Source organism: Crocuta crocuta, unplaced genomic scaffold (assembly GCF_008692635.1).
Source record: "Crocuta crocuta isolate KB4526 unplaced genomic scaffold, BGI_CrCroc_1.0 scaffold101, whole genome shotgun sequence".
Classification (NCBI taxonomy): domain Eukaryota; kingdom Metazoa; phylum Chordata; class Mammalia; order Carnivora; family Hyaenidae; genus Crocuta; species Crocuta crocuta.
Window position 1 is genome coordinate 1,405,276 of NW_027527956.1, and position 22,983 is coordinate 1,428,258.

General features: G+C 38.7%; 1 protein-coding gene across 1 annotated transcript in view; it reads right to left on the reverse strand.

Annotated features, from left to right (window-relative positions):
• RTTN (rotatin) overlaps positions 1-22,983 on the reverse strand; it is a 165,538-nt gene that overhangs the window by 120,433 nt on the left and 22,122 nt on the right. The window contains exons 11-16 of the mRNA XM_077752674.1: positions 18,701-18,871; positions 13,314-13,526; positions 12,009-12,121; positions 9,972-10,098; positions 1,177-1,302; positions 290-406 (exon numbers count right to left, since the gene is read on the reverse strand). Of these exons, the coding sequence (XP_077608800.1) occupies positions 290-406; positions 1,177-1,302; positions 9,972-10,098; positions 12,009-12,121; positions 13,314-13,526; positions 18,701-18,871 (867 nt within the window). The remainder of the gene's footprint in view (positions 1-289; positions 407-1,176; positions 1,303-9,971; positions 10,099-12,008; positions 12,122-13,313; positions 13,527-18,700; positions 18,872-22,983) is intronic.

Genomic DNA, 22,983 nt, shown 5'->3' on the forward strand with positions numbered 1-22,983 from the left:
CCCCCCGCGCGGGGGGGGGGGAAGCCTGTTTCCCGACCCTGCTAATGGGCGCATCACTCATCACCTATGTCCGGATGGGATTCACGAGGCAAGTCCAGTTACGTAACCATGTGCTTAGAAAGCACTGCTGGCTTTGCCTGAAAGCCTTCCGGTAAGGTCGCGTTCTAGTTTTCACAGCCATTTCAGTCCCAGACGCCTGCTCCCCGCCTCGTAACCTCCCCCCACACACGTGAAGTGACAAACGAGCGGCCCCGCTCCGTCCCTGCCTCCCACGCCCCGCTCNGAGTACCTGCAGCAAAGGAAGGACAGGACACAGGGACTCGAGAAACTTGTTCCAGGTCGCCGCTGTCATCATCAGTCGCCCCTGCAGCAGATACATCAGGATGGCCTTGGCAGCAGCATTCACCTGCTCAACAACACGATCAAAGAATCCGACAGTCAGGTCTCCCGCTAAGTCACCTCAAGTCCCTGGAACTCTGGGTAAAATCTGGAAAGGTGCGGGGCGCCTGGGTGGCTCAGTCGGGTTAAGCGCCCGACTTCGGCTCAGGTCATGACCTCACGGCTCATGGGTTCCAGCCCCGCATCGGGCTCTGTGCTGACAGCTCGGAGCCTGGAGCCTGTTTCAGATTCTGTGCCTCCCTCTCTCTCTGACCCTCCCCTGCTCAGGCTGTCTCTCTCTCTCTCTCTCTCTCTCTCTCTCAGAAATAAATAAAACATTAAAAAATATTTTTTAAAAAAGTCTGGAAAGGTGCTCTAATTAACCTCTCTTCCTTCAGTGTTCGTATTCCACAGCTTCCTCTTACATTCTCAGCCCATCTTCCTCCCTAATGATTTCCTTTTTTTTTTTTTACATTTAAGGTATATTTTTCCATTAAATAAAAGTTTCCCTAATGATACAAGCTGCTTGCTGTAACTACTGTATAGTTCATATCTTACATAAAAACATAAACAGCTTCATCTGAATTCTTCGAGAACAAGTATGCTCTATATTTTGATTCTCACATTTTCCTTAACATCTTTTTATGTAAGTAACACCTTAACTAAACCCATCCATCAAAAGCAAGTTTCTTTTCAGCTTCTCATCACACTGTCTAGTTATAGTAGAATATTATCTTCATTTAACTGAGTGTCATATAATTACACTGGTCTTTTGCATTTACTCTTAACATGGCATACCTCATTTTTGGGTTCTTGAATGCCAAATGCAGAGATTTCATACAGAACTTTCGGGTGAAGTAGAAAATGAATTCCATTACAAAGTGAAGACACAGGTTTAGTGACATTATGGACACCTAAACACTCCTGTAAAACAGTTTTAAAAAAAATTTAGTGACACTAAGTTCCCAAAGGATGCCTCTTTCTTCTGCTTACAGTTTTTCACTTCATTGAAACTTTTCTTTTACCTAACAGAGGATGAAAAAACCTTCTCTTGCCTGAGTTAAGTCTACATGATATATGTGTTATGTTACTTTCTGCCAACAAGCAGAGGTTTGATAAATAACCAAATTCCTGAGGCAATCATAATCTCTTGAAGTTGTTCATAATGATAAACATAAAAAAATAACCTAATAAACTTATGCCGGGGTGTTTACATTTGGCTTACTGAGATTTGAGAAAGAAAAACAAAATTCAAATGAAAATAGACTTGAAGTTTTGGGGGAAAGGAAGGACAATATATATGCAGGATATTTATCATCGACATATTGATAATACATCACTGAATACAAGTACCGACTGCATACTGTCTCTCATACTCATTATCACAAATTCTTTTCTCAATCTGAGCTAGAGAACAGTATTTTCTTAGGGACTGCCTAAGATAAAAAAGGGGGGAAAAGCTCCCTGAAATATTAACAGAATTTAAATACAATATAAAAAGGTAAAAATAAAATCAACAATGACTCTTAGAAATGAAATTTTCTTCACCCTGCAAAATTCTACTTCCAAACCACTACCAGTAATTCAGAGTAAGTCAAAAAGTTACACATCCACATATGTATATTTATATATATACACACACACACACACACATATATTTTTTTTCTCTTTAGATTTTAACTTCATACCAGACTGCAGCTATATATTCCAAGCTTTTGAAAGGGTGTAGCCTTGGCCTATGGTTTAATAAAAGCTCTGTCACTTATTTCCTCAAAACAAATTCTCTGACCTTCAGTTTCTTAATGGGAATAAGATGTCATCCTTAATGAAACACGCTTCTTCTCTCATCACTAAATACATCAACTTACCTATACTGGTCTTTTTCCCCACACAAAAGAGCACGAGGAATCCCATCAAAGACGCACGCTGCCTGCGAGAGCACCTCCCAGCTCCATGATTCCGTTCCTGCACCTGTGTGCTTCTTCTCCAAGCACTTTCACTTCCTCCTTCACGGGGTGAGTCCCTGACTCCGACACATGCTCTCGGGGTCCCCAGATCCAACGTGCCCCTGCTGCTAACGGTGCATCTGCCAGTTCTCCATCGCAACACAGCACAAGTCCTGGGCCTATACGTGCTCACTCCCTGGCTGTCCTCCACCCACACCAGCAGGACGTCAGGCCCCACCGCCCCACAGAAGCCGCCTGTCAACTTCCGTGACACCAACCCCAGTGGGTTCATCCCTGCTGCCATCTAACTGTGCCCAGGATACCACATCCCCTCTTCCCTCAGATACTTCTATGTTTCTGTTGCTGGCTCTGCTGTGGCCACCTTCCAACTGGTTAGACCCTGGGCGGCCTCTCCTCCCCAGTCTCTGACCAGATGACCCAACACAGCCTTGTGGCTTTCAGCACCATCTCTGTGCTGACGACTCAAGTCTTACAGCTGGTCTGCGCTCCACACTCCAGAGAGAGTTTGGTGCAAAGCGTAAGAATAGAGTTCAGCAGTCAGATTACCTGGGTTCAAAGTCCAGTTTTTACTACTCTAGTTACTACTTCTAGACCGTGGACAAGTTCATAGCATCTCCGTTTTTTCAAGAGATAATACATATCTCATAGTGTTGTTACAAAGATTAAATGAGGGAATACATTTATAAAAGTACATGATATACAGAATAAGTGTTAGTTGTTATCACTATTATTGCCACCATCTTAAAAACCGGCATTATTATTGTTGTTGTTGTTGTTGTTGTTGTTGTTATTCAACCATCTACTCAGCATCTCCACTTAGATATAAAAAGGCATCTCAAATTTAACAGGTTCAAAACAATTCTATCCAACCCACAATCTGACACCGGGGACAACCATTAAATCCCAAATCCCAGAACGCCTCCTCGACGCTTTCTACAACCTACTCCCATTATGAGCAGACCATTCACCTCTACATCCATAATGTATCCTGAATTCATTTTCTTCCCTGCATCTCCACATCATTGTATCTCACTTGGGCCACTACAGTGGAATTGGGTTAGATGGAATTTGCTTCCACTCTTGACCCCGGACAACTGATTCTCCACACAATAGGAAGAGTGATCTTTTTTAAAAAAGGTAATCAGATCAAATCATGCTCCTGCATAAAATCATTCACTGAACTCAGAATAAAATTCAAAGCTTCATAATGGTTGCAAGGCATTCCAAGGAATTATTTAAAATCCACTTCAAGGATCTGAACATCAAAGCCAATGCCACTATTGTAAAGTTCTGAGTGTAAGAACAATCCCATGCATGAGGATCTCAGCTTCTGGACCTCCTCATCTTAATAACATTAGCTGCCCTGTATCTCAGGAACACTTCAACTTAGCTTTTACTTGTTTTCCCTCTAAAATCATAACGACAGGTTTCTACCTAGCTTAACACTTTGTAACATACTACTTCTTTGACCTCCAGTGTATAATCCCACCTACTTCCTTCCCTCTGGCCTTTACTTCCTCTGATTCTATGGGCTATCACTTCAACTACTTAGCTCACTTTCACCAAAGGCCTTCCCTCCCATCTTCAAGGAAAACCCGCAAAGATCCATGGATCCAAACTTTCACATTCTCCCAAACCACAGCTAGCCAAAGATAACCATGCAAAGTAGATTAGTTTCACTAATAAGATTATTAAAACAATCAACTGAGCTTTCAATGCAACTCAATCCTTCTGTTTGATCCTATCAAACCTCTGCTCATACCAGTCATTTCAAACACATTGCAAATACCACTTACTCTCAATCTCAAAGAGAATAGAGAATTCAACTTGCGGCTACATCTAAGCCCACCTAAGTTCAATTAATCATCAATATTCTAGATCCCAATGCCTTCAACTTTCAAAGGCACTAGCTTCTCTTAATTAGCCACTTGTCACCCTCTACCTTTCCCTCTCAACTGGTTCTTTTGATGAGTATTTCAACATATTAAATGAAGATATCAATTCCTAACAAGCCCCTTCAGGCTATGGTACTTATCAAATCTGTCAAATCCCTGGAAATAAGGCAGAAGTAACTATAACACCAATGCCAAAGAATATAAGATTCCCAAAGTATAAACTACCTGCCAATGATAACCTTACAATCAAAAGTCACACACCTGCTGAAAATAACAACATAAAAGAGATTCAATAGTCATAATAAATAAGAGCATTCTATATAATAGAATAATCTAAATAAGATTATAAAATAGTATGTTTAAAATTTTCAAAGGAGCAAAAGAAGAAAATGAAAGACTATTATGAGAACAATGAGTTAAAAAAGAAGCAAAGAGGGGTGCCTGGATGGTTGAGCCTCCAGCTTCAGCTCAGGTCATGGTCTCGTGGTTCGTGAGTTCATGCCCCATATGAGGCTCTGTGCTGTCAGTGTAGAGCCTGCTTCGGGTCCTCTGTCTCCCTCTTTCTCTGCCCCTCACCGGATTGTATTGTCTCTCTCAAAAATAAACATTTAAAAAAATTATTTAAAAAAAGAAGCAAAGAAAGAGTACAGTAATGAAAAATGCAAGAAGTGAAATTTAAAACTTGACAAATAAATTAAAAGCAATGATGATGAAATCAAGGTGGTTGTTATTTATAAAAAAGTAAAAACAAGGGCATTTGGGTAGTTCAGTCAGCTAAGCATCTGTCTTGGACTCTTGATTTTGGCTCTGATCACGATCTCTCGGTTCATAGAATTGAGCCCTGTGTCCAGCTCCACACTGTGAGCATGGAGCCTGCCTGGGATTTTCTCTTCCTGTCTCTCTGCTCCTCCCCCACACGCATGCTTCCTCTCTCTCAAATAAATAAACTTTTAAAAATACATATATGTTTTTAAAAAGAATAAAACAGTAATTCTACTTCTGGATATACACTCAAAAGAAATAAAAGCAGGGACTCAAATATCTGTATGCCCATGTCCAAAGAAGCATTGTTCACAACAGCCAAAAGAGGGAAACAACCCAAATCTCCTTGAATAGAGGGTGGCCCTTCAACAAATGTGGTATTTACATGCAACAGAATATTATACAGCCTTTAAAAAGGAGTGTAATTCTGATATATGCTATAACATACACGAACCCTGAAAACATCAATTAAAAAAAAAAAAACAATAGACACAAAAAAGGAAATACTCTATGATTCCATTTATATGAGGTACCTAGCACAGTCTCACTTAGAAAGTAGAATGATGGCTACTAGGAGCTGGTGGGAGGGAGAATGGGGAGTTATTGTTTAATGGGTACAGACTTTCAATTTGGGAAGTTAAAAGTTTTGGCAATGGATAATGATGATGGCTGCACAACAATGTAAACGTACTTAATGACACTTATAAATGATTGAGTGGTAAATTTTGTGTTTTGTATATTTTATTACAATTTTTATAAAGCAAATTAGACATAGCTGAAGAACTAGCATAATGAATGACTGCACTGAGGAATTCCATCCAAACAAATTAAAAAAAATGATATGGAAAACGTGAAAGAGGACTTAAAAGACACAGAGAGTAAAATAAGGAGGTCTACTTAGATCTAATGAGAGTTCTATTTGGAGACAGCAGTAAGGATAAGAGAAACAGTAGTGATTAAGAATTATCCAGAAATGGAGACCTGAGTCTTCTGGCTAAAGAGTGCTAAACAAGATATATAAAAATTGTACACACAGACACACCGTAATGAAACTGTAGAACACTGGTGACAAGGAAAAGATCTTAAAAACAATCAAACAACACACACACACACACACACACACAAATTATATTTACCTGATGATAGACTTCTCAACAATGATAGAAGCCAAACAAGAAGAAAGCACTCTCGGCAAAGTGCTACAGAAAAACAGCAACAGACCTATAGTTCTCTATCCACCTGAACCATCATTAAGGAATAAGGTAAAATCAAGGCATGTTCCAACACCTGTACTATCAGTTACAGACTGTCAATGAAAATATTGAAAAACTTATTCCAGTAAAAAGTAGACTGAACCCAAATATGTATCAATAAGTAGAAAGTATTTTCAATCTAAGGAGCAATTAGGATGAACTAATTAGGATGAACTGGTAAGATCTGAGTCCAACTATTAAATGAAAACCATCAGGCAACAAAAACATATGTACACTATGAAATTATATACTTTTTTAAGCAGAAAAAACAATTGTATATATTATTTATAAAGATACATAGTGCAAATATATAAAACATATGGATGGGAAAGACAAACACCAACCAACTTTGTAAGAGTGGTTGTCTTGGTGGATGAAAGAAGAGGAAAAGGGAAAGAAGCTTCAGTTATAACTAATATTTTTATATCTCTGAATAAAAGAGGGTCAGAAGAAAAACTGGCAAAATGTAAACATTTGTTTCACCTAGTTGGTATTTACAACAATGATAAATATAAGAGTATATTTTCAAGAGTACATAGAAACATATATCTTTCAATACTGATCTGTGTACAATGTTCCTTTCAATATTTAAATAGTTACTATTTTATGTAATATTCTATGCTGAAATATTTTATAACTTAAAGATAGAAAAATATTTTCTTGAAGAGATAAATATTACTAAGAAAACAGAGCTAAAACTATAACATTCAAGCCAAATAACCTAAATTTTTCCTGAGCATAGAAATCACTTTTGAATACATGATGAAAATCAACATTTTCTTATATTTCATCATTAAATAACACAGCATAAATTTTTAATTAATTAATTTAAAATCTAATTTACATCCAAGTTAGTTAGCATATGGTGCAACAATGATTTCAGGGGTAGATTCCTTAATGCCCCTCACCCATTTAGCCCATCCCCCCTCTCACAACCCCTCCAGCAACTCTGTTTGTTCTCTATATTTGAGTCACTTATGTTTTGTCCCCCTCCCTGTTTTCATATTATTTTTGCTTCCCTTTATGTTCATCTGTTTAGTATCTTAAATTCCTCATATGAGTGAAGTTATATGATAGTTGTCTTTCTCTGACTAATTTTGCTTAGCATAATACTCTCCTGTTCCATCCATGTAGTTGCAAATGACAAGATTTCATTCTTTTTGATTGCTGGGTAATACTCCATGGTGTATGTATATATACATATACGCATATATATACCACATCTTCTTTATCCTTTCATCCATCGATGGACATTTGGGCTCTTTCCATACTTTTGCTATTGTCGATAGTGTTGCTATAAACATTGGGGTGCATGGACCCCTATGAACAGCACACCTGTATCCCTTGCTGGGTTATAGGGTAGTTCTACTTTTCATTTTTTTAAGAACCTCCATACTGTTTTCCAGAGTGGCTGCACCAGTTTGCATTCCCACCAGCAGTGCAAAAGAGTTCCTCTTTCTCCACATCCTCACCAACATCTGTTGTTGCTTGAGTGGTTAATTTCAGCCATTCTGACTGGTGTGAGGTGGTATTTCAGGGTGGTTTTGATTTGTATCTCCCTGATGATGAGTGATGTTGAGCATCTTTTCATATGTCTGTTAGCCATCTGGATGTCTTCTTTGGAAAAGCGTCTATATGTGTCTCTTACCCATTTCCTCACTGGATCATTTGTTTTTTGGACATTGAGTTTGATAAGTTCTTTATAGATTTTAGCTGATATGTCATTTGCAAATGTCTTCTCACGATCTGTTGCCTGCCTTTTTGTTTTGCTGATTGTTTCCTTCACTCTGCAGAAGCTTTTAATCTTGACAAGGTCCCAATATTTCATTTTTGCTTTTATTTCCCTTGCCTCTGGAGACTTGTCAAGTAAGAAGTTGCAGCAGCCAAGGTCAAAGAGGCTGTTGCCTGTTTTCTTCTCTAGGATTTTGATGGCTTCCTGTCTTACATTTAAGTCTTTCATCCATTTTGAGTTATTTTTATGTATGGTATCAGAAAGTGGTCCAAGTTCATTCTTCTGCATGTCGCTGTCCAGTTTTCCCAGCACTATTTGCTGAAGAGACTATCTTTTTTCATTGCAGCTTTGTCAAAGATTAGTTGATCATATATTTGTGGGTTCATTTCTGGGTTCTCTATTCTGTTTCATTGATCTGTCTGTTTTTGTGCCAGTATCATACTGTCTTGATGATTACATCTTTGTAATACAGCTTGAAGTCTGGAATTGTGATGCCTGCAGCTTTGGTTTTCTTTTTCAGGATTGTTTTGGCTATTCAGGGTCTTTTCTGGTTCCATACAAATTTTAGGATTGTTTGTTCTAGCTCTGTGAAGAATGCTAGTGTTATTTTAATAGGGACTGCATTGAATATTGGGTAGTATTAACATTTTAATAATATTTGTTCTTCCAATCCAGGAGGATGGAATATTTTTCCACTTTTTTGTGTCTTCTTCAACTTCTTTCATAAGCTTTCTATAGTTTTCAGTGTAGAGATTTTTCACCTCTTTGGCTTGGCTTATTCCAAGGTATTTTTACAGTTTCTGGTACAATTGTAAATGGGATTGATTCCTCGATTTCTCTTTGTGCTGCTTCATTATGGTGTATAGAAATGCAACCAATTTCTGTACATTGGTTTTATATCCTGCGACTTTGCTGAATTCATGTATCAATTCTAGCAGTTTTTTGGTCTTTGGGTTTTCAACACAGCATATCAGGTTGTCTGCAAAGAGTGAAAGTTTGACTTTCTCTTTTCCAATCTGCATGCCTTTTATTTCTTTGTGTTGTCTGATTGCTGAAGCGAGGACTTCCAAAACTATGTTGAATAGCAGTGGCGAGAGTGAACATCTTTGTTGTGCTCCTGACCATAAGGGAAAAGCTCTCGGTTTTTCCCCATTGAGGATGATATTAGTAGTGGGTCTTTTGCATATGGTCTTTATGATCTTATGATCTTGAGGTATGATCCTTCTATCCCTAGTTTCTTGATCGTTTTTATCAAGAAAGGATGCTGTATTTTATCAAGTGCTTTTTCTGCATAGAGTTGTTTTTTGTTTTTTTTTTTTTAAGTTTATTTCCAAGAGAGAGAAGACAGAGAGAGAACGAGAGTCGGGGAGGGGCAGAGAGAGACAGAAAGATTGAGAATCCCAAGCAGGCTCCAAATGGTATGGGTTCAAAATCATGAACTGTGAGGTCCTGAATGGAGCCAAAATCAAGAGCTGGAGTTAGATTAAGCGACTGAGCCACCCAGGCATCCCTAATTTTAGAGTCGTTGGGTTTTTTAAAATTTTTTTAGTGTTTATTTGTTTTTGAGAAAGAGAGACACGGTGCAAACAGGGGAGGGGCAGAAAGAGAGGGAGAGACAGAATCTGAAGCAGGCTCCAGGCTCTGAGCTGTCAGCACAGAGCCTGATGCAGGGCCTGAACCCATAAATTGCGAGATCGTGACCTGAGCTGAAGTCAGAGGCTTAACCAACTGAGCCGTCTGGGCACCCCCACCCCTCCCCACTAATTTTAGTTTTAATAAGAGAATCCAGGGACACCTGGGTGGCTCAGTAGGTAGAGCATGAGACTCTTGATATCAGAGTTATAAGTTCAAGTCTCACATTGGGCATGGAGCCTACTTTAAAATAAAATGCTATGAAAGAAAAAGGAAGGAAGGAAGGAAGGAAGGATCCACTATTAGCTCTCCCCACCAAAAATAAAACAAAAAAAAAACCCCCAAAACTCACCTTAATAATCTCCAAACAGCAGTTGTAAGTTTCAACTTTCACTTGCAGTAATGGGTGAGACAACATTCGGAGAAATACCTTCTGACTTTCTCCTTGAAGTAATGGACTGGCCTGTGCCGATTTCCAGCTGGTAAAAAGGTAAAACATCCAAGACATCTAAGGTAAGCAAGTTACTAAAGAGATTGAAAAGAATGTTGGAAGAGGTTTCTTCCTACTCCAATTCCTTGAACTGGTATCTTATTCAACTAACACCCCATATTAATATTTACCCAAGCACTTGTTTCAAGACAAAAAATATTCTCTTAAAAAGTACCCAAAAGGCACCTGGGTGGCTCAATTGGTTAAGCGTCCAACTTCAGCTCAGGTTGTGACCTCACCGTTTGTGAGTTCAAGCCCCACGTCAGGCTCTGTGCTAACAACTCAGAGCCTGCTCCAGATTCTATCTCCCTCTCTCTGCTCCTCCCCTGCTCACGTTCTCTCTCTCTCTTTCCCTTAAAAGTAAATATTAAAAAAAAATCCTTTTTAAAAAAGTACCTGAAAAAGTCTTTAAAAACCCTTGTTTGGAATGTAAATGGATATCGCCATTATGGAAAACAGTACAGTGTTTCCTCAAAATTAAAAATAGAACTACCATGTGACCCATCAATCCTACTTCTCATTATAAATCCAAAGGAAATGAAATCAATATCACAAAGAAATATCTGTTCTCCCATGTTCATCCCAATATTATTCATAACAGCCAATACAGTTGACCTTTGAACAACACAGGGGTTAGGGGCACCGACCTCCATGCAGTTAAGAAACCATGTTTAACTTACGACTCCCTAAAAACTTAGCTACTAGTACCTTACTACTGACCAGAAACCTTCCCGATAATTGTAACAGTTGATAACACATATTTTGTATGTTATATCTATTATAGACTGTATTCTTATAATAAAGTAAGCTAGAGGGAAAAAAGTCTGAACAATCATAAGGGAAAAGACATTTACAGTACTACACATGTATTTACTGAAGAAAATCTGCATTACTCTCACAGTTCAAACCTGTATCATTCCAAGGTAACCATATATGGAAACAATCCAAGTGTCCGTCAACAGATACTCAAATAAAGAAAATGTGGTGTATATATACAATGGAATATTATTCCTTTGTATATAAAAAAGAAGGAAATCCTATCATTTGTGACAACATAGATGAAGCAGGAGGCCATCATGCTAAGTAACATAAGCCAGGTGCGGAAAGACAAATACACTGCATGATCACATTGACACATGTGATCTAAGGGTCCAGACGCATAGAAGCAGAGACAGAACAGTGGTGACCAGGGGATGGGGAACAGGGGAGCTATGGGGATGTTGTTCAAAAGGTTTTGGTTATTCGGAATGAATAACTTCTGGAGATCTAATGTACTCTGTGGGGATTAGAGTTAATAATACTATATTGTATCCTTGACACTTGTTAAGAAAACATATCTTAAATGTTCTTACCACATACACACACAACGACAGTAACTATGTGAGGTAATAAATAAATCCCATACTTAATATTTATCCTCATGGAATTTACTCTTTCCAAAATCAATGAAGATACCAAGTTCTACACATAAATCTGCTCCAGTGTCTTCAAAATAAATTAACCAATGCATGACACATTCTAAAAATCCATATAGGAAAAAGGTAGGAAGCAATGAAACTTACATTAAAAAAAAAAAAACCCTCAATTTAAGTTATTCAACGAAACTTTAGAGACAAATAAACAAATATGCTTGGTTTGGATGGACACCAAAACAAAGGTATAAAAATCCAGGGACAATTCATTTTGATTATAGATGTGGCATTTTTTAAGTTTACCCTATAAAATAGTTAACTGCCCTAATGCAGCCATACATACATAGTTCAGAGATCAAGCATATATAAAAACAATTTTGATTAAAAAACAGTAACAAGGTCAGTTCTGTTTTCATGGTTCCTAAGTGCACACACACACACAATATGTCCTATAATAATATAATCATATCAAGAAAGCAAGTATTACATCTTTGAACACATGCAGACGATTTCCTTTATTAGGGGCAAATGCTGATGACAGGAAAAGCTTCGCAAGCCTTGGTCTGCCAGCTCCACTAATTCTAAGAGATTCTTCTCTCCCTAAAAAAAACACCAGAATGGAACAGTAAATGTCAAGTTCATGTACAAAAGAATTCTCAACAGCTAACTAAGCAACTTCAAGAAATTAGATCATTCAAAGACCCCCAAGGCTGTTCACATTTGCTTAAGTCCACTTTCCTAACAAGCAAACTAAAAATGTCAGCCAAGGGGGGAAAATTCTTAGCTAAATGCCACAAGAGACTATTTTTCACCTCTAAGTAGGCTTAAAGTTACAAGCAAGTGGCCTTGTTCTTTGACCGTTTGTAGCCCTGTCTCCCTGTTGACTGTAGACTTAAGGCAGGACCCGTGTATTTTATGATGCACTTCCCATTCTACATCCTCACCACTTCTACGAACATAAAGGACAACCAACACATCACGATTAACTGACTACGCAGAATATCACAGAAATCATTTGACAATCTAAACTTCTATCACGGAAGAAATGAGAAGCCAGCAGCAGTGAGATATGGCAAAAGAAAAGGAAAAAATAACAGGTAAATAAAGGAAAATTAGAACTAAGAGATTGAGATAGATTCCACTGTAGGAAACAAAAGGAATAAAAAATCATTACCAAATTTTGTAAGATCTTCAGGACCCATTTTTGGTACTTTCAAACAGTAAACAACTATTGTAGTCAGTTGTTTCTAAGACTCATAAACCCCTTCACTGATAATGTACTAAATATCCAAAAAGTATCTCTAAAAGGGATAAATAACAATACATAATCATTGCTGTAACACTGCACCTAAAGTCATCCTACCTTACAACCTACTTCATGATTTTATTTAATGAAAAATCAGGCTCTTTGTGTATGTAGTGAGTCTATAAAATATTAAAGGGAAAATATGTCTACAGATACGCACTAAAATGGCCCATAGAGTCATCTGTGTCAATTGTCACTGTGTTCACACACAGTAAGTCAGTTCAAACTGGAATTCTATTAAATATTAAGACATTGATAACTACTGCCTTTTCAAAAACCACTGGGTCTCAACAATGTATACCAATCATTATTCCAAAGTCTTTGTTTTACCTTTACTTACTTTAATCTGAAAAATGAGAACTCAATAATTATGTATCCCACCTCCAAAATTCCATTGTTATATGCCCATCAGTTTGAAGGTACAGGTTACATTTTCTAAATGTTTTACCAAAGGAATGTTTAAAAGATATTTACAGAACTTTTTACCTCCTTCCCAACATCAGACAGGAAGTTACAGGTACATTCGATTGAGTAAACAGCCTCCGCAGTTTGTTTATAAATACTGTAGTTTTCAGAATTCATCTGTTCCAGATATGCCACAACAGCTTCGTGAATATTTGGATATTCCAGAGAAATAGGCATGTCCAGAGAAACCAAAAATAATGCTGCTGCCATAGGCTCGGGTAATAAGCGGCTCGCCTTCATGAATAAAAAACAAGTTAAAAATGTTTTAGAAAAATATGGTAGACTATGATTTTAATACAGCTAGCTCAACTTTTTATTTCAATCATTCTCTATCACAAAGTCCATGGTTTTCCAAAGAAAATTCTATTCCTTAACACCCCACTCACTTCTATGTCTTATTCAATGCAATTTTTCTGGGCTCAGAACGACTCAAGTCCCAATTTCAACTCCTTCCAAAAGCCTGGAACACAGGATACTTCCTTCTTCCCCAAAGCAATTCCCAGAGTCACTTTCCCCCCAGGCCTTGAACCTTGTTTATAATCTCTGCCAGGAAACTGAAGGCAGGAGGCTTTGTGATCTAGGTATTTCATGCTGTGCACATAAATCTGCAGAATAATGCAATAAACTCCTGAGAACAAGAGCACTTCACCGAAGCTGCACACATAACCCAGGGCTTATTAACTACACACTGAACTGAGTAACACTAAATCATACACAACTATAGACTGATTTGAACAGAAAGTGATTTTTTGTTTCGTTCATATTTTAGAGGGGAGACAGGAAATTCAACAATACTTAAATAGTTCTAAACACTCAGAGAGGAATGACCCTTAATTAGTATAAAATCAACAAGCCCAAATGAAATATTATACATTTTATAACCCTATATCAATTGATTTAAAATTGAAAGAACTGTTTGTTTGGGTTCTGGTTTTTAATTATTTGAATCTGGTGTCAGGATTCTGAGTCAATTAAAGAAACAGGATTAAAAATTCAATGTTTGGAGAAAATCCTTTTGCAGAGCTTACTTCTTTGGCTGAAATGCTGTCTTTATTAAAGGGCAGGTTTGGTCACCATTTATTTCATGCATATCCTATTTTAAGAATAATTATTAACTGCCTGAAAATCTAAGATTAAGGGCTGAATCAGCTAAATGATGCTTCTAAATTAAATTGCCAAATATATATCAGAAATTATAGGAATCAAATTTTTAGTTTTATATGAGCATGAAATAAAACCCAACTATCAAGACAGCAGCTATTAGAAAATCAAGAGAAATTTCATGATTCTGTGAAGATTTCTCTTAGAAGGGAAAAAGAGAGGCAAAGTAGATTATCTGCTCACCTACCATTTGCTCACTCAGCAAATACTTGCTGGGCACCTACTGTGTTCCCTACACTATGCCAGGCGGCGTCCCAGACCCTCGGGACACAGCAGGAAACAGGGTGGGGATGTGCCACTACTCCGAGCAGTAGGGGAAGGCCTCTCTGATAGAGTGACATGTGGCTCTTTGGCAGAAAAGCACCCATAAGAGAGGGAACTGCGAGTACAAAAGCCCAGAGACAAGGGGCTGGCACAGCTACCGCTGAGGGACGGTGGGGGGAGTAGTGGTGAACACATCAGACAGGGCTCCGGGTCACCTTAAGACTTGCCCCTTGCCCTGGGGAAGCACTGGGAGATTTCACCAAGTCCCAAGAGCAGTCTGGAGGAGCGGATGGAACAGGCAGGGGTGAGAGCTGCCGTAACAACCCGGGCAAGAAAGGTGCCTCGAACCCAGGTAACAACAGACGAAATGGCAAGACGTGTTCAGATTCCAGACAGACGTCAAGGAAGAAATGACAGATTTTGCACAGGGACTGGATCTAGGTGTGTGTGCATGACAGGAATCAAGGACGACTCTAAGTGTTCGTTCTGCCTGACCAACAATCAGCCAGAAGAACGAAGGTGCTCTCCTCCAGGGAGGGAAGGCTGTAGGAAGAACAGAGGAGTGCAGAATTAGGGTTGAGACGTGTGACGTTGGAAATATCGACTGTTGCCAAGTGAAGATGTCGAAGGATGTTGAATCTGAGTTTGCAGTTCAGGTGACACATGTCGTCTGGAACTATGAACCAAGGAGGTGTCAGCAAACATGGTACTTAAAGACCACAAATGGGTCAGTCCCGGGTTTTACTCCTTTCAAAGGTTAGGAAGAGAAAGAAGAATTAGCAAAGGAGACTTTGGGAGCTGGGCACTGTGCTAAGATATTAAAGCCTCATGGATCTAACTCCAAAGGCACTAGGTTCTAGTTTAAAAAGCTCTTTCTCTGACTCTAGTCAGAGAATTAAGAGTCTGAAGTGAGAATTAAGCACTGACCTGATGTTCAGCAGTGTCACATAATAAACATTAATTTCTTTTCTTTCTTCTCACCTCATTTCTAAGAAATTCTGACGTCTTCATTACCTACATCTGAAACCTCATCATGTCAGCAGCTCAAAGCACCATGCGACAGTCTCAAGTCTAATCCCAGCACAGCCCATTGGACTGATGACAGCCAAAAGACTGAAGACAGCCGTCCTACATATATCAGCATCAGTCACGTGTCAGTCAGAACTAAAAGTGAAGACGCTTCAGGGCAAATCTATCACCACTATTAGATAAAAAAGAATCAGCAAGACTATCTCAAATGCTGGGGGGGAGGGGGTGTGGGGGTGCGGCAGGAGGGACATAACATTGCTTTCTCTGAACCTTCCCACTCAGAGAAGGCACAGCATTACCCAAGGGCTTCTGAAAATGCAGACTTTCAAGTCCTACTCCAGAACTAATGGATCAGAATGTGCAAGATCTCATTAACAAGATCTCTAGGTGATCTGTTTGCACATTAGACTTTAAGAAGTATGCTCTGAATCTATCAGCTTTCGTAAATTATTAGGGATATATATATCTCAGTGAAACAATCAGAGGCTTGGGATATAAATTCTGCATCCGCAGGCTGCTGGCTTAGAAAGAGTCCCAAAGGGTCCTACAATGTTCTGGATGCTGCTTTGAGCACACAGCCAATAGTTTTAGCTCTTATTTTTCACCAAATTGATTTATCCAACCAGATTGTTTTTCATAAGATTACCAATTCATCATTTTAGCCTGATGATAGGTATTTTTCAAAATCTTTTCAAACCAATAATTACCCATTTCAAAAAGGCCCTCACAGTTATCTTTCAAACTTTCAAATCTAAGAAATCTCTACAAAGATTCACATTATCATTTTCCAACTTCCAAATTAAGTATCTGGCAGGTGGCAACACAAATATTTAAAAACCACTTTCCAGGTTGGAAGTTTTAGAATCCAAACCGCATTTCAATTTTTGGTGGGCCAGCAACAGGCAGAGGGCAGCATAATCTTCTATTCATATAAACTGAAAGAAATTTAACAGTAATGGAATAAGATTTTAAAGTTCTTAGTTTATCAATGAAAGCAATTATAGCCATCTATAAACCAATACCTTAATCACAGTCTCCTCCATGGCCTTATTTTCTATTCTAATAAAGTGGCAAGTTATGTATTTAAGAAAGGTACCAAATTGACAGATAGTGATTTACCTTCAAAAACAAAAACTAATAAATAAAAAAGAACTAACTTCAAAAGGTAAAATATACACGGAGGCTTTATTTTATTCTAGCATTGAAGTAACTCAAAATAAAATAAACTGTTGATTTCTGCTTTAATTGATTCCTGCCCAAACAAGTACAGATGAAAAAAAAATCTATCGCCAAAAACAATAAATAAAATTATATGGTATAACTGATGTTTTCCATCAATACTTCAACCTATAAGGTGATAATCTGTAATACTTAGTAACAAGTTAACGTAGCACTACTAATTTTTCAGCTATATATTCTTACGTAAAGTGAGATATCCATATTTTAAATGCAATTACAGTCTTGCATGACTGGAATTCTTCAATTCATAATGCTTAGACATTAGAAAATTTCCTCAAAACAGAAAATTTCTTCAGAAACATAATGACTGATGAATAAAAGTTAAAAATTAAAATTAATAGAGTAAGTAATGCTCTTTTCTCTACAGCAAAATATTAAATTTAAAATTTAATGTTTTGTTCTTGTTTTCCCAGATAACTTGATAATATATTACATATGTAAATGTAAATGTAAAAAAATGGGAGTCTATATACCATGCAGAATTCTAGAAAAAAAGGGCAAACGTTTATAACAAAAGACATTAAAAGGCACAGGAGGGGCGCCTGGGTGGCTTAGTCGGTTAAGCGTCCGACTTTCGCTTAGGTCATGATCTCGTGGTTCGTGGGTTCAAGCCCCGCGTCGGGCTCTGTGCTGACTGCCAGCTCAGAGCCTGGAGCCTGTTTCAGTCTGTGACTCCCTCTCTCTCTGACCCTCCCCTGCTCACGCTGTCTCTCTCTCTCCTAGAAATAAATAAAAAAATATTAAAAAAAAAAAAAAAGGCACAGGAAATAGCTCCTTAGTTGCAGCAATCTCTCCTACGCCTTCACTGAGACATGCCCACCTGTCTTTTTGCAGTAAGTACACTACAAAACCCATGTGCATGAATCATTTGAGATGTTTTACAACTAACATTTAAATTCAGAGATATAACTTCTATTTAAAAATACAGTCATAAGGTGCCTGGGTAGCTCAGTCGGTTAAGCATCCAACTTTGGCTCAGGTCGTGACCTCACAGTTCGTGAGTTTAAGCCCTGCATTGGGGTCTGCGCTGACAGCTCAGAGTCTGGAGCCTGCTTTAGGTTCTTTGTCTCCCTCTCTGCCCCTCCTCTAGTCTCTTTTCCTCTCTCTCAAAACAAATAAATAAACTTTAAAACCCCACTCATGAAAAGATTTAAGAGAAATACGTACACCTACTAAAATCATCTTTAACATATATAACAAACAACTGCTACAAGCAACAAAAGTGATGAATCTCAAAAAAAAAAAATCCTCAACAAGTACATTCCTTGTAATTCCATTCATGTACTATTGAAAAACAGACAAACTGGTCGATAGTGAAGGAAGTCAGAAAGGAGAAGTTTAGCTTGGACAAAAGAATGAGGGGTAACGGATGGGAAGAGACCTCTGAAATGCAGGTAACATTCTATTTCACGTTCTGGGGTGGTGGTCACTTTTTAAACAGATACATTCATTTTGTAAAAATGCACTTAACTGTGTACTTTTCCAAACATGTTACACTACAATTTTAAGAAGTTGCCTAAAAAAAGAATTGTTTTTAGAATTAATGTTTTCTTTCTACCAAACGATTTGTCAAAAGTGTTCAAATATGTCAGTCTTTCTCCATTACTCCAATTCCAATATCATCTTTATAAATCATTAACTGATCAGAGGAAGTTTACAACCGAACACTTACTCGTAACATTTGGTAAACCACAAGCAACATGACCCCCCCTCACCTTCTCCACAGGGAGAAGCGTCTGCAGCGCTCGGACCGCGAACAGGGACGTGCTCACAAAGGCCATCCGGTGATGCACCTGCACGGCCTCCGCTTGGTCCGAACTGACACCGCTCTTATGGTGGCACACGGCATCTCCTAGGGACGCTAGCACCATGAGCAGTTTCTCTTTCTGTATACATTTAAACATGAGAGAGGGAAACAACCAGTTTCAGGAGCCAGTATGGAAAATTTCACAGAGAGTAATTTAAAATATTATGACTGAATAACAAAACAAACCCAAACAAAAATTTCCTCCTCCCTATAAGAATCACCTTTACCTGCTGAGATCATTTAGAACACCACAAGTGAATAACAGGCACACCAAGTTTTTTAATCTAACATTTATGTATTTAATATGAATTGTAATAATAAAAATAAATACAAAAGTTTAGTGAAGCATAAATTCCTCCTGTTTCTCATGCTTCATTGTTCTAAGTTCCAAATCAGCACGTCAATCTCTCACAAAGTATGTACTGGGCTTATTGTATGCTTAACACAGTGGCAGGTATACAGAAAGTTAACTTGCAAATCCCAACAATAGAGATCAAAATACATCTCTATGAGACTCTTGAATGCTGACAAAAACTGAGGACTGATGGATGTGGGGGGGGAGGAGGGATGGGCATGGAGGAGGGCACTTGTGGGGATGAGCACTGAGTGTTATGTGGAAACTAACTTGACAATAAACTATTTGTAAAAAAAAATGAATAAACATTAAACAAAAATTTCAAAACAAAACAAAAAAAAATACAACTCTATGTGCTAACATTCGTCCATAAACTAGCTGGTAAAAGGACAGCACCGGGAAGACAGAACAAAGGAGCAGTGGAGAGAGACCTCACTCTCACCTCTCCACTGAGGATCTATGAAAACAAAAATAGGAAATCCTCTGTAAACTCAGGATAAAAATGTATGCCAGAAATTTTTTCATTCCAGAATAAATATATTGGAAGCAAATTAAAAGGTATGAAGCCTAAAAATATTACATTAAAGATCTGAGCTACAATGAGATACTGCTTCACCTCCATTGGGATGGCTACTACCATGGGTGGAGCTGGAGTGTGTTATGTGAAGTAAAATAAGTCAGTCAGAGGAAAGCAAATACCATATGATTTCACTCACATGTGGAATTTAAAAAACAAAACAAATGAACATAGGGGAAGGGAAAAAAAAGAGATGGAGGCAAACCATAAGAAACTCTTCACAACAGAACAAACTGAGGGGTGGCTGGAGGCACACTGGGGAGTTGGGGACGGGACAAGGGGATGGGCTAAATGGGGGATGGGCACTAACGCAGGCACGTGCTGGGATGAGCACTGGGTGTTACATGTAACTGATGAATCACTAAATTCTACTCTTGAAGCCAGTATCACAGTACATGTTAACTATCTAAAATTTAAACAGAAACTTGAAACAAAAAAACAAAAGAGACAAATAATAAGTGCTGGGGATGCAGAGAAACTGGAACCTCTGTGCCTTGCTGGTAAGGATGTAAAACGGTGCCGTTACTATGGAAACAATATGGCAGTTCCTCAAAAATTAATATATTTAATATATATTTAATTATATATTTAAGGCTACCTTCTCTAATCCCAATAAAAAAATCTAAAAATTAATAAAAGTTAAACCAGAGGCCATTATATTAATAACTACCAGCCCCCCCCCAAAAAAACAAACTAGAAACACAGTGACAATATTACTATATTGACATACCATTCTTCCACGTAGCACTTCTCCATTAAAATATTTTTATATACTTACAAACAATATATGTTATTCAACATTTACTTTGACAATTTACAATTTGAATTAATGAACATTAACTTAAGATCTCCATATTACAGAGCTTTTTCTAAAAAGTCTATTTACTTGTAAACTGTTTCAAATAACCTTAATAAGTCCAAAGATGAATTGAATGCTTCTCAAAATAGTATAAAAACAAAGTACTGTAATAATCCATTTTGTGCAATCCCTATCAAAATAACATGAGCATCCTTCACAGAGCTAGAACAAACAATCCTAAGATGTGTATGGAACCAGAAAAGACCCCAAATAGCCAAAGCAATACTGAGAAAGAAAACCAAAGCTGCAGCCATCACAATTCCAGACTTCAAGCTGTATTACAAAGCTGTAATCATTGATGGCATGGTATTGGCACCAAAATAGACACACAGATCAATGAAACAGAACAGAGAACCCAGAAATGGACCCACAAACTTATGGCCAACTAATCTTGGACAAGGCAGCAAAGAATATCCAACGGAAAAAAGTCTCCTCAGCAAATGGTGTTGGGAAAACTGGACAGCAACATGCAGAAGAATGAACCTGGACCACTTTCTTACACCACACACAAAAATAAACTCAGAATGGGGCGCCTGGGTAGCTTAGTCGGTTAAGCGTCCGACTTTCGCTTAGGTCATGATCTCGCGGTTCGTGGGTTCGAGCCCCGCGTCGGGCTCTGTGCTGACTGCCAGCTCAGAGCCTGGAGCCTGTTTCAGTCTGTGACTCCCTCTCTCTCTGACCCTCCCCTGCTCACGCTGTCTCTCTCTCTCTCCTAGAAATAAATAAAACATTAAAAAAAAAAATTAAAAAAAAAAACAAAACAGATGCAGGTGTGTGGGTGGCTCCATGGGTTAAGTCCGACTTCTGCTCAGGTGATGATCTTGTGCCTCATGAGTTCGAGCCCCACTTCGGCCTCTGTGCTGACAGCTGGGAGCCTGGGGCCTTTCAGATTCTGTGTCTCCCTCTGTCTCTGCCCTTCCCCTGCTCATGCTCTGTCTCTCTCTCTCAGAAATAAACATAAAAAAAAAATTTTTTTTTAACAAAGCAGATGAACATAGAAACAAAAGCAAAAATAAGATAAAAACAGAGAGAGGCAAACCATAAGAGACTCTTAAATACAGAAAAAAAAACAGGGTTGATGGAGGGAGATGTGGTGGGGAGATGGGCTAAATGGGTGATGGGCATTAAGGAGGACACTTTTGGGATGAGCACTGGGTGTCATATGTAGTGATGAGTCACCAAATTCTATTCCTGAAGTCATTATTACACTATATGTTAACTAACTTGGATTTAAAAAGGAAAAAAGAAAAAAAAAAAGAATCAGGCTTGCAATTTTCACTATTTCCAGCATTTTTTCTAAGTAAAAAAAAAAAAAGGGAGAGCGGTAATGTTTTAAGAAAAGAAAGGATTAAAAAGCAACAGAAACTAGTCCACAGTTTTAATCTGTTGGGCTAAAAATGTTCAAAAGGCTATGAAGTAGTTGATGGAGGGGGAGAGGGGCCAGTTTTCAGAGGATATTCATTGCTTTTAGGAAAAGAAGGTGGAGAATTAAATCAGATTAGCAATATATTCCAAACAGTCTCGATAAAACAGAATTTATAGTGTAAACACAATTTCTCCTCTATCCACACATTATAAAGTAAGTGGTAGATACTGGGAAGCATCTACCTGGATGCTGATACAATCTCAGCCTCATCTTCCGCATTTCCCTTCCACTGCACCCCACCACCACCGCGCCCCACCATCTCAGACCACCACTGCTCTCCAACACTGCACCCACCATCTCGGACCATCTCCGTGCCCCACCACCACGGCCCACCACCTCAGCATGTGCAAACCTCAGCAGGCATTCTCCCGCAGAAGACCAAGCTCATCCTGCGTTCAGAAGGGAGGCCAACATCCTCAGCATCAAGAAGAACGCCCTCTAAGAGCAGGCTCTGTAGCAGACCAGTGTCTCTCCCGTCTCTTCCACCTTGAGTTGTATGCGGTCTTGTTGCTTGCTTGCCCTCACCAGACCTCCCCCTCACCACGAGTGAGCACTATGATTTCCTCTGTGTCATTCCCTCCCTCCTGCCAGATAAAAGCCCTACCCTTATTTGCTGACCCAAATCTTCCTTACAATTTAAGACTCAGTTCAGTCATGATCTACAAAAAGGCCTTCCCTGAGATTCTAAGTTGGGACTGTTGTCGTGGTATCCTTGGCAATAAAACAGGATTAAAAACGTAGAGTCCTAAAGTGACTCTGAAAAAGCAGCAGCTTCATTTCCTCCTCTGTAGCATGTGCTATCTACGTGAGAGGGTCGTGAAGACTGAGTGACTTCATAAACACAGAGACCACCCCAGGGGAAGTGCTATCCTGCATCCCTGGTGAACTGTCACTCCTCTAGGCTTACTTCTTGTCTTACTAGTGCCACCAACTAGTAACTACCTCCCACGAGAGTGGAAAGAACAGCTCTTGTT